Here is a 26,450-nt window from a genome sequence, read left to right on the forward strand (position 1 = left end):
AATTTTTAGAGCTACAGGTTTGCTGTGCCTGATCAATTATTATACTTATTTTTTTTAAACATTTTTAACAAAACATTTCTGGTGAAACAAGTCACTTCAAGGAGCTTAAATTAAAATATTATGAGCTATTTCTGTGTAAACATACACACACACTTTTTTGTTCAAATCACTTCTTTTTTTTTTTTTTTTGCAAACCGAACTTAGCCAGATCACCTTTTCACTTTTATTTAGACTAATCATCCACATTTGAATGGGATGCTCAAAGCTCAAATATTATTGGTTTTGACCTTATGCAACAAAAAACATGCAAAAGTGTAATTTTAGAACACTATTAATATTTATTAATATACAGATGGATGATCTATGAACATAAAATACAAGTTGTCAGAGATTTACAAACAGATGAACATACTGTACAGGTTGCTATTATTAACCAGGAATATGCAAATAGATAATACACATAATATAACAACATAATATAGAGGTTGTTATTTGCTATAAACAGGAATTACAAATAGATATGCAGATATATATATATATATATATATATATATATATATATATATATATATATATATATATATATATACAGTGGATATGTACATTTACAAACGGGTATGTGCAGTGTAGTGCAACGATTATGCTCTATATTAAGTATGCAATATTAAATAGTGCAAGCATATGGGATTAAAATCCTGGCAAATGTATCATGATCACAAATCGAAATATAATAAGTGTATTTCATGTCTACATGGACCAAAATGCCTGAGGAATATTTCCAGTACCTTGTTGAATCTATGCCATGAAGGATCAGGGCAGTTCTGAAGGCAAAAGTGGGTCCAACCCAGTACTAGTATGGTGTACCTAATAAAGTGGACAGTGAGTTGCATCTTTTGGAAATGTAACTGCACCAAATTCATTTGCAATTAGGACAACTTTGAATTCAGGTTTAAGTTTTGTGCAATGTAATTCTAAACGTGTTTCCATTTTTGATTCACACTCATCTTTCTGTACACAGCCTCGTCGTTTCATATTCTGCATTTAGTTTTCAATTTTACGCGTTATAATTTTACACACAATGTCAATTTTTTTTATTCGTGCTTGTTATTTTTCAATCTGCGACCACAATACATTTGGTGGGATTTTGATCCCATACAAGCAGCAACACATTTGTTTTAAAGGACTTTTTCCTCTGGCCCCAATGATAATGTTTCACTTGCTGCATTCACCATTTTATGATATATACTGTTTCTGGTGCTTTTAGGCTAATTCACAACCTCATAACACTTCAGCGCATTGATGTGAAGGTCAAGCGGTACGTGATGCTTGTGTTGAGTGGTGCGTTAAAGCCCTGACACGAGGCATGTGAAAAAGGCTTCAGGGCACATAAAGCTCTTCAAGTCCCGTGTAAAATCACAGCTGTTGATACGGCTTATTGGACAGCGCATTAAGTCACATGCGCATGTTTCTGAGCACCAAACACACATATTTATGAGCTGAAATGTGCATTCTCTGTGTTGACAAAGTATATCCTGCGTATTTGAGCTGCTCTTCACTGTCTCGCTCTGGTACTGGAATGAGGCTCAAGGGCCTTTTAAAGGGGTCCAGTTATGCCCCTTTTCATAAGATGTCAAATAAATCTCTGGTGTTTTCAGAATGTGTGTGTGAGGTTTCAGCTCAAAATACCTCACAGATCATGTATTATAGCTTGTCAAATCTGCCCCTTTGGGTGTGGGCAAAAACACACTGTTTTTGTGCATGTCTCTTTAAATGCAAATGAGCTGCTGCTTTTTAGAAGAGGGCGGAGCCTTTACACGCTATTCTGACACAAGCAACTTATGCAGACAAAATGTCAGAAATGATCAGTGGAGGATTAATATTTACATCTTCAAACCACTCTCAAACAGTTATGGAGAGGAAAAAGTTCTAGGCTAAACCAGCATGATTTTTAATGGTAAATGAATAAATTTAGGTTGTTGTAGAGAAAAATGTATTAAACTTTGACTAGTGTGTTACCACTCTGTCCTGACACATGGACCATACAAATAAACATAACACAATACAATTTACTCTTATCTTTAAAGAAAACATACAATGTTTTGATGCTTTAAAGGTTAGCTCACCCCCCCCCCCACCCCCCCAAAAAAATTACTCCATAATTTACCCGCTCTCAAGCCATCCTTGGTGTGTACCTGATAGAAAAAATGTGACTTTTTATCTATCAGACGAATACACTTGGAATATTTTTAAATTTTAATATCAAACCTGTCGTGTAGGAACCACTTACCACTGAATATGTCAACAAACTAAAAAAAGTACACTCACCGGCCACTTTATTAGGTACACCTTAATAGTACCAGATTGGACCCCCTTCAGCCTTCAGAACTGCCTTAATCCTTTATGGCATAGATTCAACAAGGTGCTGGAAACATTGCTTAAAGATTTTAGTCCATATTGACATGATAGCATCAAGCAGTTGCTGCAAATTTGTCGGCTGCACATCCATGATGTGAATCTCCCATTGCACCACATCCCAAAGATGCTCTATTGGATTGAGTCCACATGCCTAAATGCTGAGTTGCTGCCATGTGATTTGCTGATTAGAAATTTGTGTTAACAAGCAGTTGGACAGGTGTACCTAATAAAGTGACCGGTGAGTGTTATTGGCTTGGTATTACTGTATAACATTGTACAGTATATTACTCTTTCAATGCTATATACATGTGTCTAGCCGTATTACATCATGCATTATACAACGTATATGTCAGTCGTAAATAACGTGCATTTGTCAGCCACTGGAAGTCAGTGATTAGAGTTTATAATTCAAAAATGTGAAATATTTCTGTTACAAAAACACACTAATCCACTTCATAAGAAATGTGTTAACCCCCTGGCGGCATATGGGTCAGTATGATGATGGATTTATGTGCCTTTGCCCTTTGGAAGCTACAAAATAAAAGCCCCTCTCCAACACCTTCACAAAGCATAAAAAAAGGGTCAAAATAAAACTTAAACTACTCTGACTGTGTTCGTCTGACAGAAAAAAGCCTATACTCTGAGGATGGCTTGATGGTAAGTAAATTATAGAGAAACAAATTTTTCGGGGTGAACTAAACAATGAATTACACTGACGGTGAGCATTTTAAGGCTAAAATAAAAGCATAGATATGATCTCTGTGAATACAAAGGAAACTTTAGCTATATTAGCCATCTAGCATGCTAACAACAACATTCAGTAAGAACATTTGTAAAGTAAAAGCTTGAAGTTAAAGTTATTTTGTTGTCTTTTTTCAAGTTTTCTGGGTTGGTAGATGCACTCAGATGTCTCATTTTAATGTTATGTCCCCTTTAAACTCCCTCTCTTACGCCAGGCTGTAAATTCTCTGTGCCACAAGCCAAGAACCCACATCAGCAGAGGGTCATGATGTGAATTATTGACACACCCAAACACACACACATAAACACACATAGAGAGAGTGGGCTGGTATGGGCTCTGCTGTTGGTGTCACTCAGCGCTGTGCCCGATCCATTATATTTGCCCTCTTTATGAGCCATAATCTGTTCTACTAGGTGCCAATGGTTGCCCAGGCGGAACAAGTTGTCATGACAATAAAGGGATTTATAAGGGCAAAATGGTCAACTGTGGAAGGCTGGTGCTTAACTCAGATATGAGGTTCATTTATGGCATCTAACAAGGTGCCTAGTAATTTTTCTATTAAAACCGTGTCTACACCGAAAGCAAAAATTGTCACATGCACTGAAACGTATGGAGTCTGTCAATACTGTAAGGCACCATTAAAATGTTCTTCCAAATTTACAGATGTGGCTACTGAGAATGCGCCAGTGAATGAACGTGACCACACATAATGCTGCAGTACTGCGCGGTACAGCACAAAATGGTCTAATACAAGAAAGACGTGACCAGCAGGGGGCAGTTATGTAACATAGTGAACATGATGAACTGATATATTAGCAGTCAGAGCATGTGAGCGGAGCTGAGCATTTCTCTCCATGGTCATGCAATTAGTCGCCAACCGCCCAAAGTAAGATCTCCATTAACATTACGCTCACGCTCACCGGTAAACCAATACCGCTCAGATCCTGCTTCGACATAAACTTTCACTAGTAGGCTAACCCTAATTTTTTTGTAACAAAATAACTAAAAATAACTGTCTAAAATTAAAGCATGTTGATAAAATAAGTTTGTTTCAAAGCGGCATTCTTTCTTGTGCTTTTTTTCTTTCAGTACAGTTGTTTTTAATAATATTTCAATAGGTCTAAGTGATCTACTACTTATTTTGTAGCCTATTTATTTAGGCAGCTGTCTGTGTTATCTCCTATAGCTTAACTGACTGTTAACCTATTTTAAACTATATAGCTCTGAACATATTTCGAATGACAAATTTGCTTCCACGACCACGACTTATTTATGCGTGTCCATGTTTTAATTAATGTTAGACTTTGATAATTAATAATAAAATCGAATAATTCATTCCTTGATTAGTCCTACTAAATCTATGAAAAATCATTTGGAAATGTACAGTTTTTAAAAATAGTTCTTATAAAAGAGTCCTTTTTAAAACTTATTTTCGTTGTATTTATAGTGAGATCACTGAACAGGAGCCGAAGCCTAGTTTCTCTCAAGGTTTTTTTCCTTCACTTTCGCCAATTGGTGAAGTTGTGACCTGTGAACTTGTGGAGCTGTGCATCGATGGATTTGCTCTTCAGTGTTTGGACTTTCAGCAGTGAAATTTATACCAAACTGAACTAAACTAAACTCAACTTTAACTCTGAAAGCTGGACTGACACAGTTTTTATTTATTAGGACTTCTATGTTAAGCTGCTTTGACACAATCTACATTGTAAAAGCGCTATAGAAATTAAGATGAATAGAACTGCAGTGAGAAAAATGCTCATTTTAAAGCAAATTTCAGATGGTATTTGAAGGTTTTTGTATCTGTACTCTTCATATTTACATTTTTCCCTATTTTTTACATTTAATAATTTAATAAGCTCAAAACTGCTTCAACAAAGCCCTGAGTTAGAAAAAAAATTAGGTGATTTTTTAGATTTCAAAAAATATTAATTGAAATTTTGCTTAAAATGTTTAAAAATGTTAATAATACCAAATTTAAAAAGTGATGAAGATATGTTATATTGTATTCAATGTAAATTTAATTGTATATTGTATTAAATGTAAAAGTGTATCAAACATGATTTAAATTCATTTTAGTTCCTTCATTTCATTCCTTGAGATATGAATCATTACAGTCATTACAGTGAAGTTTTATTTTGCTGACTAAACAGTTCAGATACTTACATATCCTGAACAACAATGTACTGGTGAGGCACGAGTCCATCTATGCCATTGTGTCTGCCCTCCCACCAATCGTCGGATGCCCTCTGGTACAGCAGCAGAGATGCCCCCTTCTTAAATGACAGCTCCCGCGCAGAGCGGCCCACATAATCAAACTTGGCGATGGCTTCAATGGGCTCTCCCTCTGTAAAACACACAAACACAAAGCATCGTTTAAAATAAATAAATAACAATTTTATCTTTGGTGTCCCCAGAATGTGTCTTTGAAAAATCAGCTCCGTGCTGCAAATGAAAGCATTCTGGATTTTGACTCTTGCTTGTACACTGTAAAAAATATCTGTAAATTTCTGTTTATTTAAGGTTGTGAATTGCATTATGGGTGCTTGATTGTAGCTCTGTCGACTTTTAATGTTAAAAATTCTACTCTATAGTTTAACAAAGTGACTTTTATTGACATTTTAGTAGTTTGAAGTAATATAATGTAGAAAGAAAAAAAATATATCCAGAAATAACATAAAATGTACTGGCAGTATATTGCCAGGATTTTGTACAGTAATATACAACACCAACCCAGACAATATATATTTATCACTATTAATTATTAAAAATCTTAATAAAAGTCACTTTTTACACAACTTTTAAAGGAATAACCTTTAAAAGTTAAAGGTAATAAAGGAATAAAGGAATTGCAATAACCTTAAGCGTTACCTTGTTAATACAATCCCCATATCAAAACACACACACACACACATGCACACGCACACACACACACACACACACACACACACACAAATAGAAAACAGTCAGATTTTTATGATGTACAGATGAAGTCAGAATTATTAGCCCTCCTGTATGTTTTTTCTTCAATTTCTGTTTAACAGAGAACACATTTCTAAACATAATAGTTTTAATAATGCATTTCTAATAACTGATTTATTTTATCTTTGCCATGATGACCACACATAATATTTCTAGATATTTTTCAAGACTTTATGGATTACAGCTCTATTATACAGCTTAAAGTACAATTTAAAGGTTTAACTAGGTTAATTATGTTAACTAGGCAAGTTACGAGTAATTTGAATAAAGATGGTTTGTTTTGTAGACTACCGGAAAAAAATTGCTTAAGAGTGCTAAAAATTTTGACCTTAAACTGTTTTTTTTTTTTTTACTGCTTTTACTCTAGCCGAAATAAAACAAATAAGACTTTATCTAGAAGAAAAAATATATTATAGGAAATACTGTGAAAATGTCGTTCCTCTGTTGAACATCATTTAGGAAATATTTGAAAAAGTAAAAAAAAAAAAAAAAGGAGGGCTAATACTTTTAACTTCAACTGCACGTGACATCATCAGCTTGTGTGATCAATCAGATCTTCCGAATGGACGGCCAGCACACTTTGGACATAAAGTACAGTATGCTGCAGTTTATGAAATGCCTGAAGGGAAACGACATGTGTTGCTATTATAGTACCAATTAAATGGATCCATTCAGTGCACATGCCTGAGCTACTGTAAATATGACCGTTGGCTCATATGACTGATAGCATCTGAACGCACCTCTGTGTTCATGGCTTTGCTGTGGTGACCCTCTTTATGTAAGTACTCATTAGAGACACTACAGGCTTCAATGCATGCAAAGTAGCTGCAGTTCTGGCAGAACGGGCTGTTCTCATCTTTCAGGACAATCAGGCAATGTGGACTTTACCAACATCATCACAATGTCTGCCAACAAAGCGCAACAACTCTTACAAAACAGCTCTGCGGTGAGAAATAATTCAGTTCAATTGTATAATGTGCATAATGCGCAAGAGGCTTTGATAAATTAAAAATGAATAAATTTTCGTTTAAATTAGTAATACTATTAATATTAGTTTGCTAAAATAGATATATTTAAAAGAAATTGTATTACATATTAATTACAATTTAATATACATACAAGAGCTATAAAAAGTATTTTTCATTAAAAATATAGTTTATATATATATATATATATATATATATATATATATATATATATATATATATATATATATATATATATATATGCCAATAATAATATTTTACATTATTAAATTATTAAATCATTTTTAACATAGATATAAAAATATATAATATATATAATCTTCTATTATTAATTCATTTTCTTTTCGGCTTAGTCCCTTTGTAAATCAGGGGTCGCCACAGCAGAATGAACCGCCAACTATCCAGCATGTTTTACACAGCAAATGACCTTCAAGCCACAACCGAACACTGGGAAACACCCATAGACTCCCATTCACACACATACACTACGGACAATTTAGTCTACCCAATTCACCCGTACCGCATGTCTTTGGACTTGTGGGGGAAACCGGAGCACCCGGAGGAAACCCACATGAACACAGGGAGAACATGCAAACTCCACACAGAAATGGCATCTTTTATTATTATTATCTAAAATGTAAATTTTAAATAAAACTTAATAATTTAATACGATAAAAATACAAATGGTTAACTTCTATTTTAAAAGTCATTCATATTCAATCAACACAGACACGTATATATGAGCAATATCACCTGAGTATCAGTGCGATTTGGCTGTAGGCGGCAGGTGTCCCACCAGTGTAGATATGAAGCCACATTGCACTGCTATGAGTGTGATATTGCTCTATTCTACGGCATAACCAAGTGTATAAAAAAGAAAATCAAACATGGAGAGTCTCAAAACCTTTTTGCAAGAGGAACTACCTTCTTCTGCCATTCATTCGAATCTGCAGAGGATGTCAGAACAGCAGAAACAATTGCTCATTCACCATTACCTCACTTTAGAGCTACTATTTGAATGATTCTCTAGCGTACTGTCAAAGTGCCTTTAAGGCAAGTCATTCACTTGGCGGCCATCTTTAAAACGCCTCTCAGGCAGTATGCTCGGGCATTCTGTTTAAATAGGGAGCTTATGGCTGAATTTCATATTAGAAATCACCAATAAAATCAAACAACAACCGTCTCTTTAGTATCATTTCTAAACGTCCAAATCACGCAAAATCTACAGAAACTCATGTCTGATCCTAGCCCCTTCCCCAGATTATAGTCAGTCTATAGTGGTCGATGAATGGCTCCTGTACTAGAAGATTGACTTTTGTCACCAAGTAGTGATCAATGATTGGCTCCTGTACTGGTAGGTAGGGCTTTTTTTTACCATATTGAAAGTTACACTTTTCCCCATTCAAAAAGATACGAGTGACATGTCTTGTGTTGTCTATAGTCTTTGGTAATGTCTAAAGTGTTGACAAAACAGGTGATTTTGCTCACATTTTAGGATTATAAGAATAAACGACATGAAATGCCATAAGTCTATAGAGATTTCCCAGTATTTTTCTGTTGCAATCAGGAGATCAGAATAATACTATGGTATAAATACAGCACTACAACATACAAAAATATAGATCGACTTAGAAAGTCATTTACATGTTTAATAATGATTTGATTAGCTGTAGCTTGAAATTACAATGTTTTTCTCTTAGGGCTTATTATACGGGCTCTGTTGCCATCTTGTGGATAAACATCGTCAACTCAAAACTCTTTTGCTCGAAGACAGGCTAATGCTGTTATTCGCATTATTATTCGCTGCAATTCGCGTGTAAATAGCCGCGTGAACATTTGAGGTTACTCGCTTCATTCGAGCGTCAAACCCCGCTTCATTCGCGTGTCAAATTCACTTCAGAACAGACGTGGATTCGCGTGATGGGCAGGGCTTTTGTCTGCCCCGTGACTCTAGCTTCATAGCTAAATGGCTAACATGGATTTTATGAAGAAAATAACAGTGTTTATGTGCTTTATGAAGGATGATAAACAGCGTCGATACGTTTAGGGCTGTGTCTGAATCCACTACATCCTTTCAGAGGTGCATCCAGCTCTTTAAGCTCATAGACTCCTCCAGAAACTGAACCTGGCTGATGGAGGTTTTCAGCGGTGCTTCAGACTGAGCCCAGCCCAGTTTGATGAACTTCTTGTCGGTGTCTGCTGGGATTTCCCCTGGGACACAGACAACAGGCGATACATCACAATCACGCCCCCACAAGAGCAAGCTCCTGATTGGTTAACGCGGCGCAAATGTCCGCTGAAGTTAAAATTTTCGAACTCGAGTGATTCGCGCGAAACGTGCATTAAGTGCGTCAAACACGCAAAACGCTCAATTCGCGCCTTTGCCATTCGCGCCATGCACACCGCGCAATTCTCGTCATTCGCGCTGCGCCATTTGCGCGTATCGGGCCACAGGGTGTCTATTCGTGCATTTGCATTGACTTAACATGTAAATCACTCGCGCTTGACGCGTCTGGTGTGAACGCAGCATAATGGCTGCCGATGCTCTGTCTCTCAGAAATTATAAATATTTTACAATTTAGATTACGTACTTTATGTTGTCCAACAGCAGCAATATTTGTCAAACTGTAGATTGTCCTCTGCTCGTCGTTGTATGTGTGTGGAGTAATAATCAAGGGTGAAGGGTTAAAAGGCTGAACGAGTGCTGTTACTGGCAGAATATTGCACGCTATCAGCCAATCAGATTCAAGGACCAGTTGAACTGTTGTGTATATGTATATTTATAGCATAAAACTTAGTATTATTATTATTGCTACAATATAGCTAATCTAAAAACATTTAGAGTAAACTACAACTTCATCTCTACTGTAGAGAAATGAGTAAAACAAACAAAAAAACAAACCAGACAAAGGAAAATACAAAACTGCTTCTCCACAAAAACCACAGCAAAAGCAATCTAAAAATGATCATCACAATCTCAAAGAGGAAGCGCTTCTTCATTCTGGACAGTGTGGAAATGACAGCGAGTCAATGAGACGTGACGGCCATCTGAATGAATAGAGCCGCTCAGAGACCGGGCAGGCGTCTTGTTAATAAAGCGGACGGACTGGAGATCAATATGGCCAACAAACGTCCACACGTCCCTGTCTCTCAGCATCATTCATCAAACATCCTCATCTATCAAAACACTGCAAAGACAGGCTTTCTGAAGAATAACAAACTTAACTAGAACTCGGTTGGTTTAGGATCAAGAAAGGGTCAACAAAGAACCACGGCTTTAATGTTGCAGAGAAATTATTTAAAAATATAATACACATTTCGGTGTCACGATGGCGCAGTGGGTAGCACAATCGCCTCACAGCAAGAAGGTCACTAGTTCGAGCCCTGACTGGGTCAGTTTGGCGTTTAAATGTTATCCCTGTAGGGTTTCCTCTATGTGCTCCGGTTTCTTTCACAGCCCAAAGACATGAGTTATAGGTGAATTGAATAAGCTAAATTGTCTGTAGTGTATGCAAGTTCATGCAAGTGTATGGGTGTTTTCCAGTATTGGGTTGCGGCTGGTAATTTATTATGATACTAAAGGGTTAAAAGGCTGGACGAGTGCTGTTACTGGCAGAACCTCGCACGACTATCAGCTGATCAGATTCAAGAACAAATACATGGAAAGAATATTAAACCTAAATAATGCAATAAATAGTCAAAATATGAGTGAAATGTGTTGTGTCATTAAGTACAACTGATATACACAAAAATAAATAGCATATCCTGTCCAGCACTTATTAAAATATATATAATAATAAGTGATCATAATAAATTGTATTACATTTTAATTGATTTAAAACTTCTTACTGTTCTTAATGAACACTTTGGTGCTACATTATGATCCTCTTTTAATGCCAATGTTATTCTTCCCTTTGAAAAATTTAATTTATGTATAAAAAAAGTATCTTTGTTGTTTTGTAAAACCAAAGAAAAAACCCCAAAGAATGTTGCATCTCTGACCCATACATATGTCAATGATTAAACTGTCATTTTCTATTTCATGCTGACATTTACCCAGATAAATCACACAAACCAACTTTTCCAAAACACCCAATCTTCTCATTCTACATCAGTGTCCCGCAGATGCTCAGATTTGTCTTTTTTTCTTCCCCAAGAGTGTATTCTGTCTGTTCATTGCAGTAAACATGAATGAACAAATGGCTCTAAAGGCATAGCAGGTCCCATCACTGCACAAAAGTGGTTTTCCAGACGGGCCCTGAGAGCACAACATCCCCTTCAGCACAGTGATTGAGGACAGATGCTGAACAGCTCACAGGTCCTCTCCAGGCTAAAAGTTCAGACGCAGGTTTTAGGATGTTTACATAACAAATATAAGCTTTATAAGGCAGCTAGAAAATGCCCATAAAAAAACATATATCACCCCTCTCAAATTGCATTCATTCATTTTCTGCAGCTTTTCCGGGGCCGGTCGCGGGGGTAGCAGTCTTAGGAGAGAACCGCAGACTTCCCTCTCCCCAGACACTTCCTTTAGCTCCTCCGGGGGGGATCCCAAGGCGTTCCCAGGCCAGCCAAAAGACATAGTCCCTCAGCGTGTCCTGGGCCTTCTCAGAGGCCTTCTCCCAGTGGGACATGCCTGGAACACCTCCCTAGGTAGGCATCCAGGAGGCATCCGAAACAGATGCCCGAGCCACCTCAGCTGACTTCTCTCATTGTGGAGGAGCAGCGGCTCTACTCCGAGCTCCTCCCGGGTGTCAGAGCTCCTCACCCTATCCTTAAGAGTGCGCCCTCCGACCCTTCGGAGGAAACTCATTTCGGCCACTTGTATCCGAGATCTTGTTCTTTTGGTCATGACCCAAAGCTCAAGACCATAGGTGAGAGTAGGAACGTAGATTGACCGGTAAATCGAGAGCTTTGCCTTTCGGCTCAGCTCCCTCTTCACCACAATGGACCCATACATTGACCGCATTACTGCTGCAGCTGCACCAATCCGCCTGTCAATCTCATGTTCTATCACTAGTGAACAAAACCCTGAGATACTTAAACTCCTCCACCTGGGGTAAGGACTTTCCTCCAACCTGGAGATGACAAACCACCTTTTTCCGGTGGAGCACCAGGCCTTGGACTTGGAGGTGCTGATTCTCATATTGCATATTAAAAGATAATACACCCAAAAAATGTTATTCATGAATGTTTTGTCTTCAGCAGAACATTAAAGAAGATTTTTAGTTAAAAGCTAAACAGATGATGGTTGTTGCTCCCATCTTTCTCTCTATTCACAGCTTTCAAGCCTATTTAAATTGTTTTAGAAAAATTCGGAGGAAGACCTGAAATAGTGGGTTTCATGACCCTTAATTCTGCTTTGCCTGTTCGTTAGATTATTAGTACTTTGAAAGTTAAACATCTTTGTTAATGATCCGCTGAAGTCGCCTACATCTTTGAGTAAATCTGTGCAAAATGTCCCTTTACAAAACATGACAAATCTCACCAGTCAATTCCACCAGCAACACACCAGTAATTCCATTACTGAAAAGATCCTCCTCGACACATTCATAAGAAAAATATTTGGAGCAAAGCCATGGAAGCTGAGAGCGATTTTACAATCTTCAGGTCAGTCATGATTGGCTCTGACACTGATATCTGACATCTGCTTTAGTTATGGAAACCCTGACAGACGTGGAGTATTAGGTTTCTCACTTAAATATGGCAGATTCATGACATTTAAGCAGACTGTGAGATGGGAACAGTCAAAACTAATCTTCAGGATGGAGATTGTAATGTCCGGATGTCTATTAGTAAATTACAAACTTAAATGACATTTGTGTGTTTAATATTCTTTAATAAAACCAATACTAAATGTGTTAAAAAGTTAAAAAGCAAAAGTTGTGGATTCTGTTTATATTCTGGCGAACATGACATCTGTCTGGTTTAGAGAACGACAGATCGGATGAATGATGTAAAAGCTGGACACGAGTCTCCATTCTTGTTTAAACACAGGTTACACTTTTTACACTTAAAGATGAAATCGAGACCATGCAAAACAAAAAGGATCTAGTGGTTGCCAGGATGTTGCTATGCTGTTGCTATTTTTAGCACATGCTAAAGGTGCAGTCATATTTACTGTTGTTTAATGAATTTTTACTGGCAAAACTAGCATAAACTAACTAGCATAAACTAACATAAACTAACATTTTAAGATGAATCTAAACCAGAGGGCGCTTTAAGAGGTAGCACAATTATAAACAGCTGAAGTCAGAATTATTAGCCCCCCTATGATTTTTCTTCTTATTTAAATATTTCTTAAATGATGTTTAGCAGAGCAAGAAAATTTTCCCAGTATGTCTGATAATATTTTTTTTCTTCTGGAGAAAGTTTTATTTGCTTTATTTCGGCTAGAATAAAAGCAGTTTTTAATTTTTTAAAACCCATTTTAAGGACAAAATGATTAGCCCCTTAAAGCTAATTTTTCAGATAGTCTTCAGAACAAACGATTGTTATACAATGATTTGCCTAATTACCCAAACCTGCCTAGTTAACCTACTTAACCTAGTTAAGCCTTTAAATGTCACTTTAAGCTGTATAGAAGTGTCTTGAAAAATATCTAGTCAAATATTATTTACTGTCATCATGGCAAAAATAAAAGAAATCAGTTATTAGAAATGAGTTATTAAAACTATTATGTTTAGAAATGTGTTAAAAAAATCTTCACTCCGTTAAACAGAAATTGGCAAATGGCAAAGTTGCTTGAGTCTATGTTCTGTGTCTCGCGCCTTTTGAATCACATTCAGTTTAATTAGCTTAAATCTGAGGTAACAAACTAAACCGAAAGCCACACTGCTTTACAAAACATATAACTTTATTTATCGAAAACATGCTTTTTTTTTTTTACACAACTACGAGCACATATTTTATAACATTTGTAATAATTATATTACCAATGATGCAGCATGGGGAAAATCCTGAGTTTGCAGATACTGAAATGCCATCACAACAGGACTGGTCTGCAGAAGGGCTTCTCTAGCGCTCCTTTTTCTCTGACTCTGCGCCAAGCAGATTGATTTTTAGCATCTGATGACGCGATGCACTAAAGTAAACATTCTAAGCGCACCGGTGTAATCATATGCTTCAGAAACAGCCAATGCTGTCTGATCACATGAGTCTCGATGTTATTGGACACATCAAAGGGTAAAAAGTGTGTTCATTTTATTCTTTTATTATTCAGCGATTCTTCCATGTACCACTAGATTAAAAGCAGCCTGCGTACCACTAGTGGTAGGCGTACCACAGTTTCAGAACCTGATCTAGACAACACAATAACAATGAATTAAATTAGTGAAGAAATTTATGTTTTGTGGAATAATCCTGCTTTTGAATCACAACAAATAAAACATTTGTTATTCTGACTAATTCCCATTATGCGAAAAAGCTCTAAATAAATTTTATTTTATTATTTTAAGTACTTTTATTTTAATCAGCAATATATTTTATAAGATGTATATAGAACAAAACAAATAATAAAATTTACCTCAAACCCATACCTATTTTTTTTAAAAAGACATCAAGACAAATTGAGAATTTTGAGTGTTGTCTAAATTATTTTTTAAGAAGTTAAACATATATTTGCAATGAGACAATATTAGTGAACATCCAGATGCCATCCATGCAGCTGTAAGTGACATTTTGGTAAATTGATAAATATATTCTGCCCCCATTACTCTCAATAACACAATAAACAAACAAACAAAAAAAAAAACATCAAATCCTTTTGATTTACCAATCAAAATCATTCAGTCCTTCACATAAAGCCTCAGTCTTTCAAAGATAACCTAACAAGCAGAGAAAGTTCTTTTTTTTCTTTTGAGTTTTTACAAGCAGTTCACACATTGGCAATAAAGTGATTAACACATCTAACTCCTACATACAGCTGAAGTCAGAATTATTCGCCTCCCTTTGAATTGTATTTATTTTTGTATATATATTTCCCAAACGATGTTTAACAGAGCAAGGAAATGTTCACAGTATGTTCGATAATATTTTTCTTCTGGAGAAAGTCTTGTTTGTTTTATTTCGGCAAGAATAAAACCAGCTTTTATTTTTTTAAAAACATTTTAAGGTTAAATTTATTTGCCACTTTAAGCTATATTTTTTAATGGTCAACGGAACAAACCACAGATATACAATAACTTGCCTTATTACCCTAACCTGCCTAGTTAACCTAATTAACCTAGTTAAGCCTTTAAATGTCACTTTAAGCTGTATAGAAGTGTCTTGAAAAATATTCAGTAAAATATTATTTACTGTCATCAAGGCAAAGATAAAATAAATCAGGTATTAGAGATGAGTTATTAAAACTATTATGTTTAGAAATGTGTTTAAAAAAAAATCTGCTCTCCGTTAAACAGAAATTGGAGAAAAAATTAAACATGGGGCTAATAATTCAGGGGGGCTAATAATTCTGACTTCAACTATATACAGTCTGTAGCTGCTGCTTTAAGTCTTATTTTCTAGTCAGTTCAATCCCAAATCCTCCAATACTCTCTTTTCAACAAGCCACACAAATGGAGAAAGATAAATGATGTGCCTTACTTTAATTCTTAAGATTTGTTTAAATTCCTAAGTTGAATGAATAAGAATAAGAATAAGAATGAACACTAACATTCTTGCCTTCACCAACTAATTAAATCCCATTTGAACATTTACAGAGATAGCTTAGTGTTCCCATTTCTTTTTATGATCCAAAAATAAAGGTGTACATCAAAGCCTCTATCGTCTACTGAAACGAATGTGTTTTTGGTATTACTGATTCAGCCCTACCATTTATCTGACTCCCTGCACAGACGCTTGCTCTCAAACAATAGGACAAATGAGGCTTTTGTCTGTTCTGAGAAATCTTAGATATGGAAAAAGCAGACTTCCCACTTCTCTTATAAAATAAAGCAGAAGAAATCAGCCATTGTTTAGGTAGAGTCAGGAAATGAGTCTATTTTCAGAGGGGTAACACACAGGTCAGTGGCAACATTTCCCTTTGCCTTCTTTTAAAATACAGCACAGAAGACAACAAAATAAAAAATGAACCGCTTGATTGAGTTTTCACAGTCTGAGAGTTTATTTCTCAGATCGCACATGGGAATTGGTTTATGTGTCATCAGTGGGCCAAGCATCTGGTTTCAGTTTGTTTGTGACAGTAAGCTTTGGGAACCTAAGTTCCATAATACAACCCTGAGCAAGGACTTCCCGTGTATTTTAAATGCAAATCGCTATACAGTCGTGGAAAGTATTTCACATGCACGATTAAAAACCCCTTCCTTTGTTTACGGATGTGTCTCCCTTCCCAAAGGACTCAAAAACAAAAATAAGCCTCAAACAGTAGGACTAAGTTTTCCACTCTTTAACCGATCGCTTCATTTAGAGCTGTGAAAAGTGATTACCCAGAGGTCAGTGCTTACACAAATTAACCCTTGACTTTGACCTTGATTTTAATAATAAACTTGACCTTAAAGTACTTTCTTAATGTACCTTCAGGTCAGAAACTATGTCCGTCTAAATGTTTCTGACTTTGATGTTTTATCATTAGAAGGCAAATTATTTGATTTATTTTTAAACTCTCCAAATGCCAAGGGCCTAACCTCCTTATTTGTTGATGCTTTTAAAAACAACAGATTTCTCTTCATTTGAAAGTCGCTTGGGAAGAAGACCTAGGGATTTTAATCTCTGAGACTGATTAGGATCAACGCTTTTTATCTGTTTAATCACGTTCTACAAATTCAATACACAACCTTATTCAGTACAAAGTATTACACAGACTTTACTATTCTAAAACAGAGCTCAGTAAATTCTATCTCTTCAGCCTGCGACCCCTAAAATAACAACTCCAGTGACTCACAACCCCCACTATGCTCGGAGATGGTTATAAGCATACAAATATTGCACACAATTGTGCACACTTACCAATAGGAACTATATGAACATATGCATATTAGCAACACAAAAAAGAGCAACAGTCTTACCATGTATGTTTTTATAATCATTATTCATTTCTTTAATTTATTATTAACCTCACTTCAACAAGGAGATCATCCTCCTTGTTAAGTCGTGGTATTCATTTTTAATATGTAAGTGCCAATATTGTACCGCAAAATAAATCTGCTGCAATTACAGCTATTGTTGTGATGAACGCTATTGCTGTAATCCAGCATAATAATCCCAGGGGTCACAAATAAGATATAATAATTGATAAAATATGATAATAATAAAATATATTAGATTTTTGGAAATCACCAAACGACCCCTCCTTATTGTCTCATGACCCCCCAGTGGGTCCCGACCTTTGCACGTCTTTTTTGGTCCTTATTGTTTAATTTCAAAATTTTTGGTCAGAAGTATTTCAGTTCTTTGCTAAGGTTTATGATTGTGTTTCCTCCCTGATCCAATGATAGGAATTTTTATCTGGTCAAATTTTTCTGGAGACTCTCAACCAAAATGTTTAGTGATCATGGCTAAGAAAGTTATCCTTTCGTTAGGCCTCTTTTTCTTACTGGTTTTTTGGACTTACTTTCACTTTACATTTGGAAAAATTTTAGATATGCCATCTTTGGGGACTCTGCAAAATTTGATTAAATGTAGGATTCAGTCTTTTTTTAACACAACATAATGACTAATAATGTTTCATTTCTGAAGATTCGTAAGGTTTTTGTCTCCTCTTTACATCCATTGCAGTTTATTTTTGTAGGTCGCCATTTTCCCTTGTTTCATGCTTTATTTTACATTTTGCACAGATTACTGTTTCATGATGGGTTTGTCTGTCTGTTCTTTGTTATTCTATGTCTGCCAAAGCTATAATAAAAATACTGACTTGTAGCGATTTTAATTTTATCGAATTTCTTCATCGGCCGTCAAGCTAAGGACACAAAGTGATTGACAAGTGTAATTTTTAATGTTTTAGACTGTCAGAACATTATTGTATTGATGTAGACATAAATCAGTAAATGATGACAACTGATATGCAATTTTCCTGTGAAATCATGTCTTTGAAGGTGAAGGTAAATATTTCTTGTGTGGTTAATTATGGAATAATGAAATGAAAATGAGATTGTTTTTAACTATTGAGTGGCCATCTAACCAATGACGCAAAGTGATTGATTGTGGGATAAAAGGGTGGAGTGAGAGGATTATGTCACACACTGAGGAAGGCATTGTGCCAAAACGTTTGTGATTTGTATCACCCAGAGAACGTAAAATAAAAACTGTAATCATTTCATAATGGCAGAATCATAATCTAAGCAATTATTTGACGAGTGTGAATCATGACCTTTTCATCATCACGTTATATTCAAAGTTTCTATTGAGACTTTAAAATTAAGCTTTAAATGTCTGTTGTCATAATTTATGAAGTCGTTAACTTAAAAATATCATATATTTAGTAATATAGCCTTTTATTGTGTACAAGTTACTACTAAATCGTCCTCGAAGGTGCATACCTCACTTTGTCCGGCAAGCGGAAAAGCAAAGTTTTTACACCACAGTGAAAATGTGTTTTTAAAAGTTTGAAAGAGATGTCTGAAGTAAAGTTAAGCTTTTGCTATTAGAAAAGTATGTTTTTGTTAGCATAAAGATGCTAGACAACAGAGGCAGGTACTGTATATTCAAAGACTCTGGAAAAAGTAGCAGAAGCTGAGATGCTTGTGGTTAATTTGACTGCTATCGTCATTCAAAGTAAAAATGCTCAGAACTCTCGTGATTTTAGTGAGTTAGAATGAAAGATAACACTTTACTTTAATGATCAATTCACAGCATTTATTTCTGGCCTATTACCTTCCTATTATAAGGATATTAACTGTTTATAAGCACTTTTAAATTATGATGTTATTTTACATCGTAATTCTACCCAATACCTAATCCTAACTACTACCTTACTACCTATTTATAAGCAGCTAGTATTTTATGAAGTTATTGAGAAAAGTCTTAGTTAATGGTTTGTTAATAGTGTGAATTGTACATTAAAACAAAGTGTGACTGAATTAAATATACACACATAGGAAAAGTCATGGCACTATAGTTATATGGGTTTTATTTTACCGAAACTGGAAAATGGTCAAAATGACTGCCTCTGTAATTCTAGATTTAGTGTATAGCCTACATTCACTGGCATGGTACAGTGTATCATACTACACATATCCCTACAGGATGTAAAACAAAAACAAAAAAAAAACAAGCTTACCATCCTCACTGGTGTGGGTCTCTGCTCCTCCATCCTGATCAACCTCTTCAAGAGCTCCATGTTCACTGTATGGACTCTCACTGCAGAAAACAGAGGACATCAACTCATTAACTCATCAAACAATATAGAAACTACTGTAGTTGAAACACTTAACATTTCTGTATCTGATTTTTCTGTAAAACTAGAAAGTAACTCAATGTTTCTCATGAGCTTAAAATCATTTCAGCCTAAAGGCTTGAGGTAACTTTATATATAGAGTATTCATTGACATTAATTACAATACAACTTTTCATAAAAGATCTATGAATCAAAAAAGACTTCAATGCATTAAGTCATCATGTGCCTACAGTGATATGGATAGGAACTACTGTATACTCTCATTCTGGCGTAATAGTAAAGGGAATTTGCTGCAGTATCATGGCTGCAGCAGGCACAATGATATTACACAGCATTGTTAAGTAGTTACTTGGCTGGGGACTATTTTCAGGTGCTGCGTAACAGGGATGGTGTGGGGGTGGGGGGCTTTGGGGGCTTAAGTAATCAAATAAAATAATCTGTAATCAATAAAATGTGTGTCATATCAATGTAAATACATGCAAAGTATTCAAAAAAAAACTTAAATTGTACTAGCTTTCTAGATATGATATAGATATCTAGACATATTTATCTAGATATGATATAACCAGTCACATCTGTTTCTATTATAGTTAAATCACAGTGAGTTCATACATCTAGCTTATTATTTATAGCTATATTCTACTGTAACTTGCTATGTCAGTTAAAATCAGATTATAAATCGACTTTATTCTAATGGAAATTCCTAAGATGGCTGGAAGAACAAATATAGACTATTTATTGTTGCAGGGGGTGTTCAGCCGGGTGAATTAGAACTTCTTTTTTTTTTGGGACGGTGTGGGAAGACTTCTATGGGGCTAAGCCCCTTATCCTTTTTGAACCTAGCAACGCCCCTGCTGCGTAATATCATTGTGCCTGCTTCAGCCATGGTATGGTACCAAAGTTCCTCAAATAATATGCCAGAATTAAAGTATAGTTCCTATCCATATCCACCTCAAAAATAGCAAAGTTTCATTTTCTGTCTGTCTTAGTACACTACAGAAGGGTCAAGCTGTAAATGGGAAAACTATCAAAACTCTTCTTTTTTTTTTAAAGATTTTTAAACGAGATACAAATGGTCTAATCTGATTTAATGGTTTATGCTAAGCTAAACTAAAATTAGGTTATTAAACAAAAGCTAATATTATTGTCAAAAGCACATGCAGTTGCAAATAGCAATAACTTCCTACAACACTCTGCCTGGAAATGGTTGCTGCTAGATCGAATACGGTTGCGGCCGGAAGTTAACGAGAATTATTTATATTATTTATTAAATTTCTCATTTATTGTACTTTATTAACGTCTACCCCCACCCCAACCCTAAACCCAACCGTCACAGTAATGTAAAAACAGTAGTTGTACCAAGTATTATTTATGTTATCAATTAAATTACCCAATAAATTGTATTTTTAACGCCTACCCCCACCCCAACCCTAAACCCAACCGTCACAGTACTGTTAAAATATTATGTATTGTTATACAATGTCAACAAAAAAATGCTGCTTTATTAATGTGCATTTTGAACTTCCGGCCAAACTTTTAGACTTTCCCCAGGAGGTTTCTAGTATACCTAGAAAGACTTTAATCAGCTAGTTCAGGTGTTTAATTGGGATTGGAGATAAACTCTGCAGGACACCAGCCCTCCAGGACCGAGTTTGGGCACCCTTGCTTTAAACTAAATCAAAATGCTCCTGCCAGACCTGGAAATCAGCTTTATGGATTAAAATAAAGGTAAAACTCAACTGTTTAACTTATATGAGGTACAGTACAGTTGCTTGTAAAATTAGCCTATTTCCCAAAAAAATGTGTAGTGTTGCTTTAAATACTGTAAGTGCACAGGGAAACACAGAGTTAAGTACGGGCCAGAGTGAAACTCAGCATAAGTACAGAGGCTGTCATTAGTATTCAGGAGGAGTTAGACTGGCTGATTGGGATTCTGTCAGGGGCACAGTGTGGTTACTGAGAATGGCAGTAATGCCCTTCACATCCTCAGATTCCCTCTGACTCACGGTAAAGCCCTTTCAAACAGTGCACCACCATGTTCGCAAAGGGGAAAATCTAAGACGCCACTTTCAGGAGGCTGGATGTAAAATATCTGAAACTATCGCAACGGCAGGTGTCTTGCTTCAGTTTGGGCGATGAAGACTTGTGGGAGTTTGCCTGCTCTTTTTGAGACAACAAAATCACTAGCCAACAACTACACACAGCTGTGGAGCTGGTGGAAAACGTCTCTTTCCTTTTTTCCTCCATGCGTGTTTCATTGAGAAATGAGCTCTGGTTTGGCTGGGGATCTTTCTTTACTTTAATGGTGGCAATTATCAAGATGGTTTCAGTCTGCCTCACCTAGTTGAGAACCTCCAAACCTTTCAGCCTTTAAAAATGTAAAGGAGTTCACAATCTGTACCTAATCTTTTCATATTTTTACCCATTCTGGATACAAACATGGCTCAGACGCAGCCAGACACACGCAGATATACACCTGTGATATTAAATAATAATCTTTGGCTCAAGGCCTGGTACAGTATGATCTCATGGAGGAAAAATGAGAAATACTATAATTCAACACACTCATTTTCTTTTCGGCCTAGTCCCTTTATTAATCTGGGGTCGCCACAGCGGAATGATCTGCAAACTTATCCAGCATATGTTTTACACACAACGGATGCCCTTCCAGCTGCAACCCATCACTGGGAAATAAATGATTATAATTTCAAATTATAATAAAAGTTAAACTAAATTTGTTTATTAAACAAAGACTAATAAAATTTTCAAAAGCATATAGCACCTACTAACACTTAATAAAAAAAAAAAAAAAAAAAAAAATATATATATATATATATATATATATATATATATATATATATATATATATATATATATATATATATATTTATATATATATATATATATATATATATATTTTATATATATATATATTTCATGCCATTACACAGTTAACTAACACTTAATTTAAATCATAAAACAGTACAGTAAATAACTAAATTAAAATTAAAATTAAAAAAGTTGAACAAAAACAAGCTTTTTAAAACTTAGAAATGTAAGTAATTAAATATATATATATATATATATATATATATATATATATATATATATATATATATATATATATATATATATATATATATATATATTTACATTTCAGCAAGTTAACAAATAAATGTTTATAAAAGCTAAAAATTCCCCTAAATTAAAATAGATTATTAGGTAAATAAACAAAACTTAGACATATTAAAGGAGTAATAAATATGACCCACAAAAACACATAGTCAAAAGTCAAAATAAATCTTCAGGGTTTCTGCAGGTTTTACCAAGTCAAATTTAAGACTTGAATGAAGAATGAAATTTCAGACATATACAGGGCTAAACACTTTTTTTTTAATTTAAAGGTCCAGCAAAAAAAGTACTTGCCCCATCAAAAAATGAACTCTATTTAGTTATTTCTAAGCCACACATTTTAAATAATGTGTCAAAACAAGCAGAGCCTAGTTGTACACACATTTCTTTTCAAAAAAACTTTTTGAAAATTATGTACTAAAAACTTGTGAAATAAAAAATAATAAATTGTTCTTTTTATTTAATGTTTACAATGCAAATCCTAATAGATCCATTTATTTAGTAAACAATGCTAGTTTCACATGTATCCACCATATATCTACTAAAAAACTTTAAGTTATTAATTTCTAATAAGAAATGATTACTTTACAAATGGTATTGCATATAAATCATATGAACATTTTCATATTAGTCAATAATATTACTGAAATTAAGTTAAAAACTGGATAGATATAAATTTACACACATTTAAAGACAACTACTTAAATGAACAGTGGTTGGACTCTTAGCAGTGAATATTAAACCAATATTTCAATTCACTATAATCTACATTGTAAAAGTGCTAGAGAAATAAAGATGAATTGAATTGAATTGATTAGACTAACAAATGGGCTGAAAATCTGCAGATTCCGTGTGGGCCTAATTATGAATATAGTTTTGCAAAAAAATGTATTGAGATGTATTGCTGGTGATTGGGTAGCTTCACATAAACAATGGAAATTTAAGACCTGTTAAAAATGATTTAAGACCTAATTTAAGACCTAATTTTTAAGACCCCACAGATACCCTGTAATTAATAAAAACTTTGATTATACTAAAATAAAACCAATAACAAGGTTCTCAACATTTTAAAATCAAAATAATCTTCAAAACAAAGTGGACACACACAAACACTGCCTCACTATAGCACTGACTAATATTCATTTATTTCAATTTAATCAAACCATTTTATTTGAGTCACGCCATGGTAAGTCCATACACCACCACTAATCCATCTCCAAAAATACAGAGTTTAAAAAAGCTCAAACACAGCCTCAGTCCTCATCAGCTCCTGAACATCTCCCAGACACAGACGTCCAGACAGTTATCAATCATTTATTAAAACCCTCTCCTTTTACTCACCAATAATCTCCACCTGCCATACACTTCTCATACAGGGGGCCGTCTAGCTCCTTGGAGTCAGGAAAGATGGTTTCGTGGTGGATGATGATGGTCTTGATGACCTCATTGACGTGGGCCTGGCAGGACACCTGGTCCTGGGTTTCGGGAGTGGGCATCAGGGTCGGCCCAAAGCAGATGGCCAGATTATAGGGGTCCATCATGTTTTCATCACTGTACTGGGACAAGCTGCAAAAAACACAATTAGCATATTAGTATATTTGTTACCAATAAAAAAAAATAGAGAGATAAAAAAATGCTCGAAAACATGGTGGTTGTATAAATTTATAATTATTAATATAATTACCTTAAAATGTAAATGTTTTTAATGAAATATTGTAAGTACGGCTTAAATTAAATTAAATTAAATTAAATTAAATTTTACTTGGTTTGCCATTAAAAGGTGTGTGTTTTGAGTAAAAATGTCACGTCTTGCTTAAAAACTACTCTAAATGTGTATTCAAAAAGACAAATAACAATATTATAATTAAAGCATACATTACATGTTTTTCAGACCTTAAATATTTGAAATAAATATATTTGTAAGACAGATAAACTTACTGGTTGAGGAAGGCGAACAGATATCGCATGACCACAAGCACTGATCTGGGTGCAGTCAGAAGGATCTTTCGAATATACAGCGCTCTTTCATACAGATTTTCTATTCCTGAGAGGGAAAGAGAATAAGAAATTATATAAATATCTAACAGCAGCATAATTATCTATATATTTTCACATATTAATGTACAAATTCCTGAGTTCTAGACACATGCTAGTTCTGCCATTGTCACCCACAGCACAGACTATTCAAAACAGGAGTGCCCAAACTCGGTCCTGGAGGGCCGGTGTCCTTCAAAGTTTAGTTCCAACACCAATCAGACACACCTGGGCTAAATAACTAAGCTCTTACTCGGCTTTCTAACATCCGTGCAAGTGTGTTGAGGCGAGGTGGAGCTAAAATCTGCAGGACTAAAGCACCAAACATGATGACAAACACGCACAAGAAAAGGCAGAGACAAAACGAATAAATTCAATAGCAAAAAGTTCACTAGTAATACTTACTGATATCTAAAACTAAAACTAGTCTTGGGAATTTAAAAACAAATTAAAATAATTTCGCAAAAGGAAACAAAATGTCCTTGCACAAAATCAAACTGGATTAAAGAAGCTTAAATTAAAAAGGCAATAAACTTGTGCTCATTTAAACTAAACTTGTGGGTGTGTTTTCCCTCACACTGGGCCTAATGAAGCTGATTAACTGTGCATTAGGAGAGATAAAGTCTCAAAACTATTCAACTCCTCTTTCTAAAGCTTAAAGCTTAAAGATTAATCCAGAAGACTGGCATCCCAGATATCTAGTAGTCCTGCAGCTCTCCATGTGAATGTGGAAACATTTCCTTGGGTTTTCTCCCCTGAGTCTTTTTTACTGTATAACTTGTTCCCTGTCCCCTTCCAGGAATCCAGTACACATCTTTGTGGTCTCCCTAGTAGTGCACACTCAGACTGGCTGTTTACTCAAGACACGTACACACTGCAGCCTAATCTGGTTGTCAGTTCACCTTTAAGTGTGTAATCCTCCTCTGTTCACACACAGTTCAGTCATGTACTAGAGTGACAACAGTTTTCGACAACTAAATGAACTCCAGAAAAATGCAGGTATACTGACAACCACACTCAAAATGATCATGCACAGTGTGTACGAAGCCCACCCGAACAACATTTTAATGCCCATCAGACATGTCTGACGTGTGTATGAGCGCAATAATAATCGAATGAGCAGATAAATAATTCTCAGGAGCTGGAAATCAGAGGATGTCCCTTCATTTCAGTGTTTGCTTTAAAAAAATGTCATACAAGCAGATGGACAAAGTATACTTATACAATACAAAATGGTCTAAGTACACTATTTGGAAATGGGTCAAAGATTACAATGAGTGAGAAATATTATGACGATGTAAATTTGATAGGTTTATAAGAACTGATTTTATTTATTTCCCATTTATATTTAGCATATTCAAATGATTATCATCATGGCATTCTAGTTCTGTTCTTCATTAATCCAGTTATACAGTATACAGTTTTAAAGTAGGCCATAATCTTTTGCAACTAATTTCAAATACGAATATTTTCAAATATATATTCCCCTCAAATTAAAGTTTGTAATATTTTGACTCATGCCTCAAAACTTTTAGTAACACTTTAGCATAGGCACCAATTCTCATTATTAACTTAGTGGCTATTAAGTAAAGAATACTCACTATTAACTTCAAAATCAAGTAAAGAATAATAATAATAATACTAATTCCTTACATTTATATAGCACTTTTCTGGACACTCAAAGGGCTTTACACATTTTTGGTGGGAATCTCCTCATCTACCAGCAGTGAATGACGTGGCAGCAGCCAAACTGCACCAAATCGCACACCAGCTGATTGGTGAAGAGGAGACAGAGTGATGAAGCCAATTATGGTATGGTGATGGTTAG

General features: G+C 35.2%; 2 protein-coding genes across 7 annotated transcripts in view; one reads left to right on the top strand and one right to left on the bottom strand.

Moving 5' to 3' along the window:
• The window catches only part of tbxas1 (thromboxane A synthase 1 (platelet)), a 216,708-nt gene extending 210,103 nt beyond the window's left edge, over positions 1-6,605 (top strand). The window contains exon 14 of the mRNA XM_073929585.1: positions 4,605-6,605. Within this exon, the coding sequence (XP_073785686.1) occupies positions 4,605-4,607 (3 nt within the window). The 3' untranslated portion in view covers positions 4,608-6,605. The remainder of the gene's footprint in view (positions 1-4,604) is intronic.
• srgap1a (SLIT-ROBO Rho GTPase activating protein 1a) overlaps positions 1-26,450 on the bottom strand; it is a 177,904-nt gene that overhangs the window by 15,315 nt on the left and 136,139 nt on the right. For all 6 annotated transcript variants that reach the window (XM_073929905.1, XM_017352030.4, XM_017352032.4 and 3 more), the window contains exons 16-19: positions 24,527-24,632; positions 23,930-24,154; positions 19,340-19,419; positions 5,321-5,501 (exon numbers count right to left, since the gene is read on the bottom strand). In XM_073929905.1, the coding sequence (XP_073786006.1) occupies positions 5,321-5,501; positions 19,340-19,419; positions 23,930-24,154; positions 24,527-24,632 (592 nt within the window). The remainder of the gene's footprint in view (positions 1-5,320; positions 5,502-19,339; positions 19,420-23,929; positions 24,155-24,526; positions 24,633-26,450) is intronic.

Source organism: Danio rerio, chromosome 18 (genome assembly GCF_049306965.1).
Source record: "Danio rerio strain Tuebingen ecotype United States chromosome 18, GRCz12tu, whole genome shotgun sequence".
Lineage (NCBI taxonomy): Eukaryota > Metazoa > Chordata > Actinopteri > Cypriniformes > Danionidae > Danio > Danio rerio.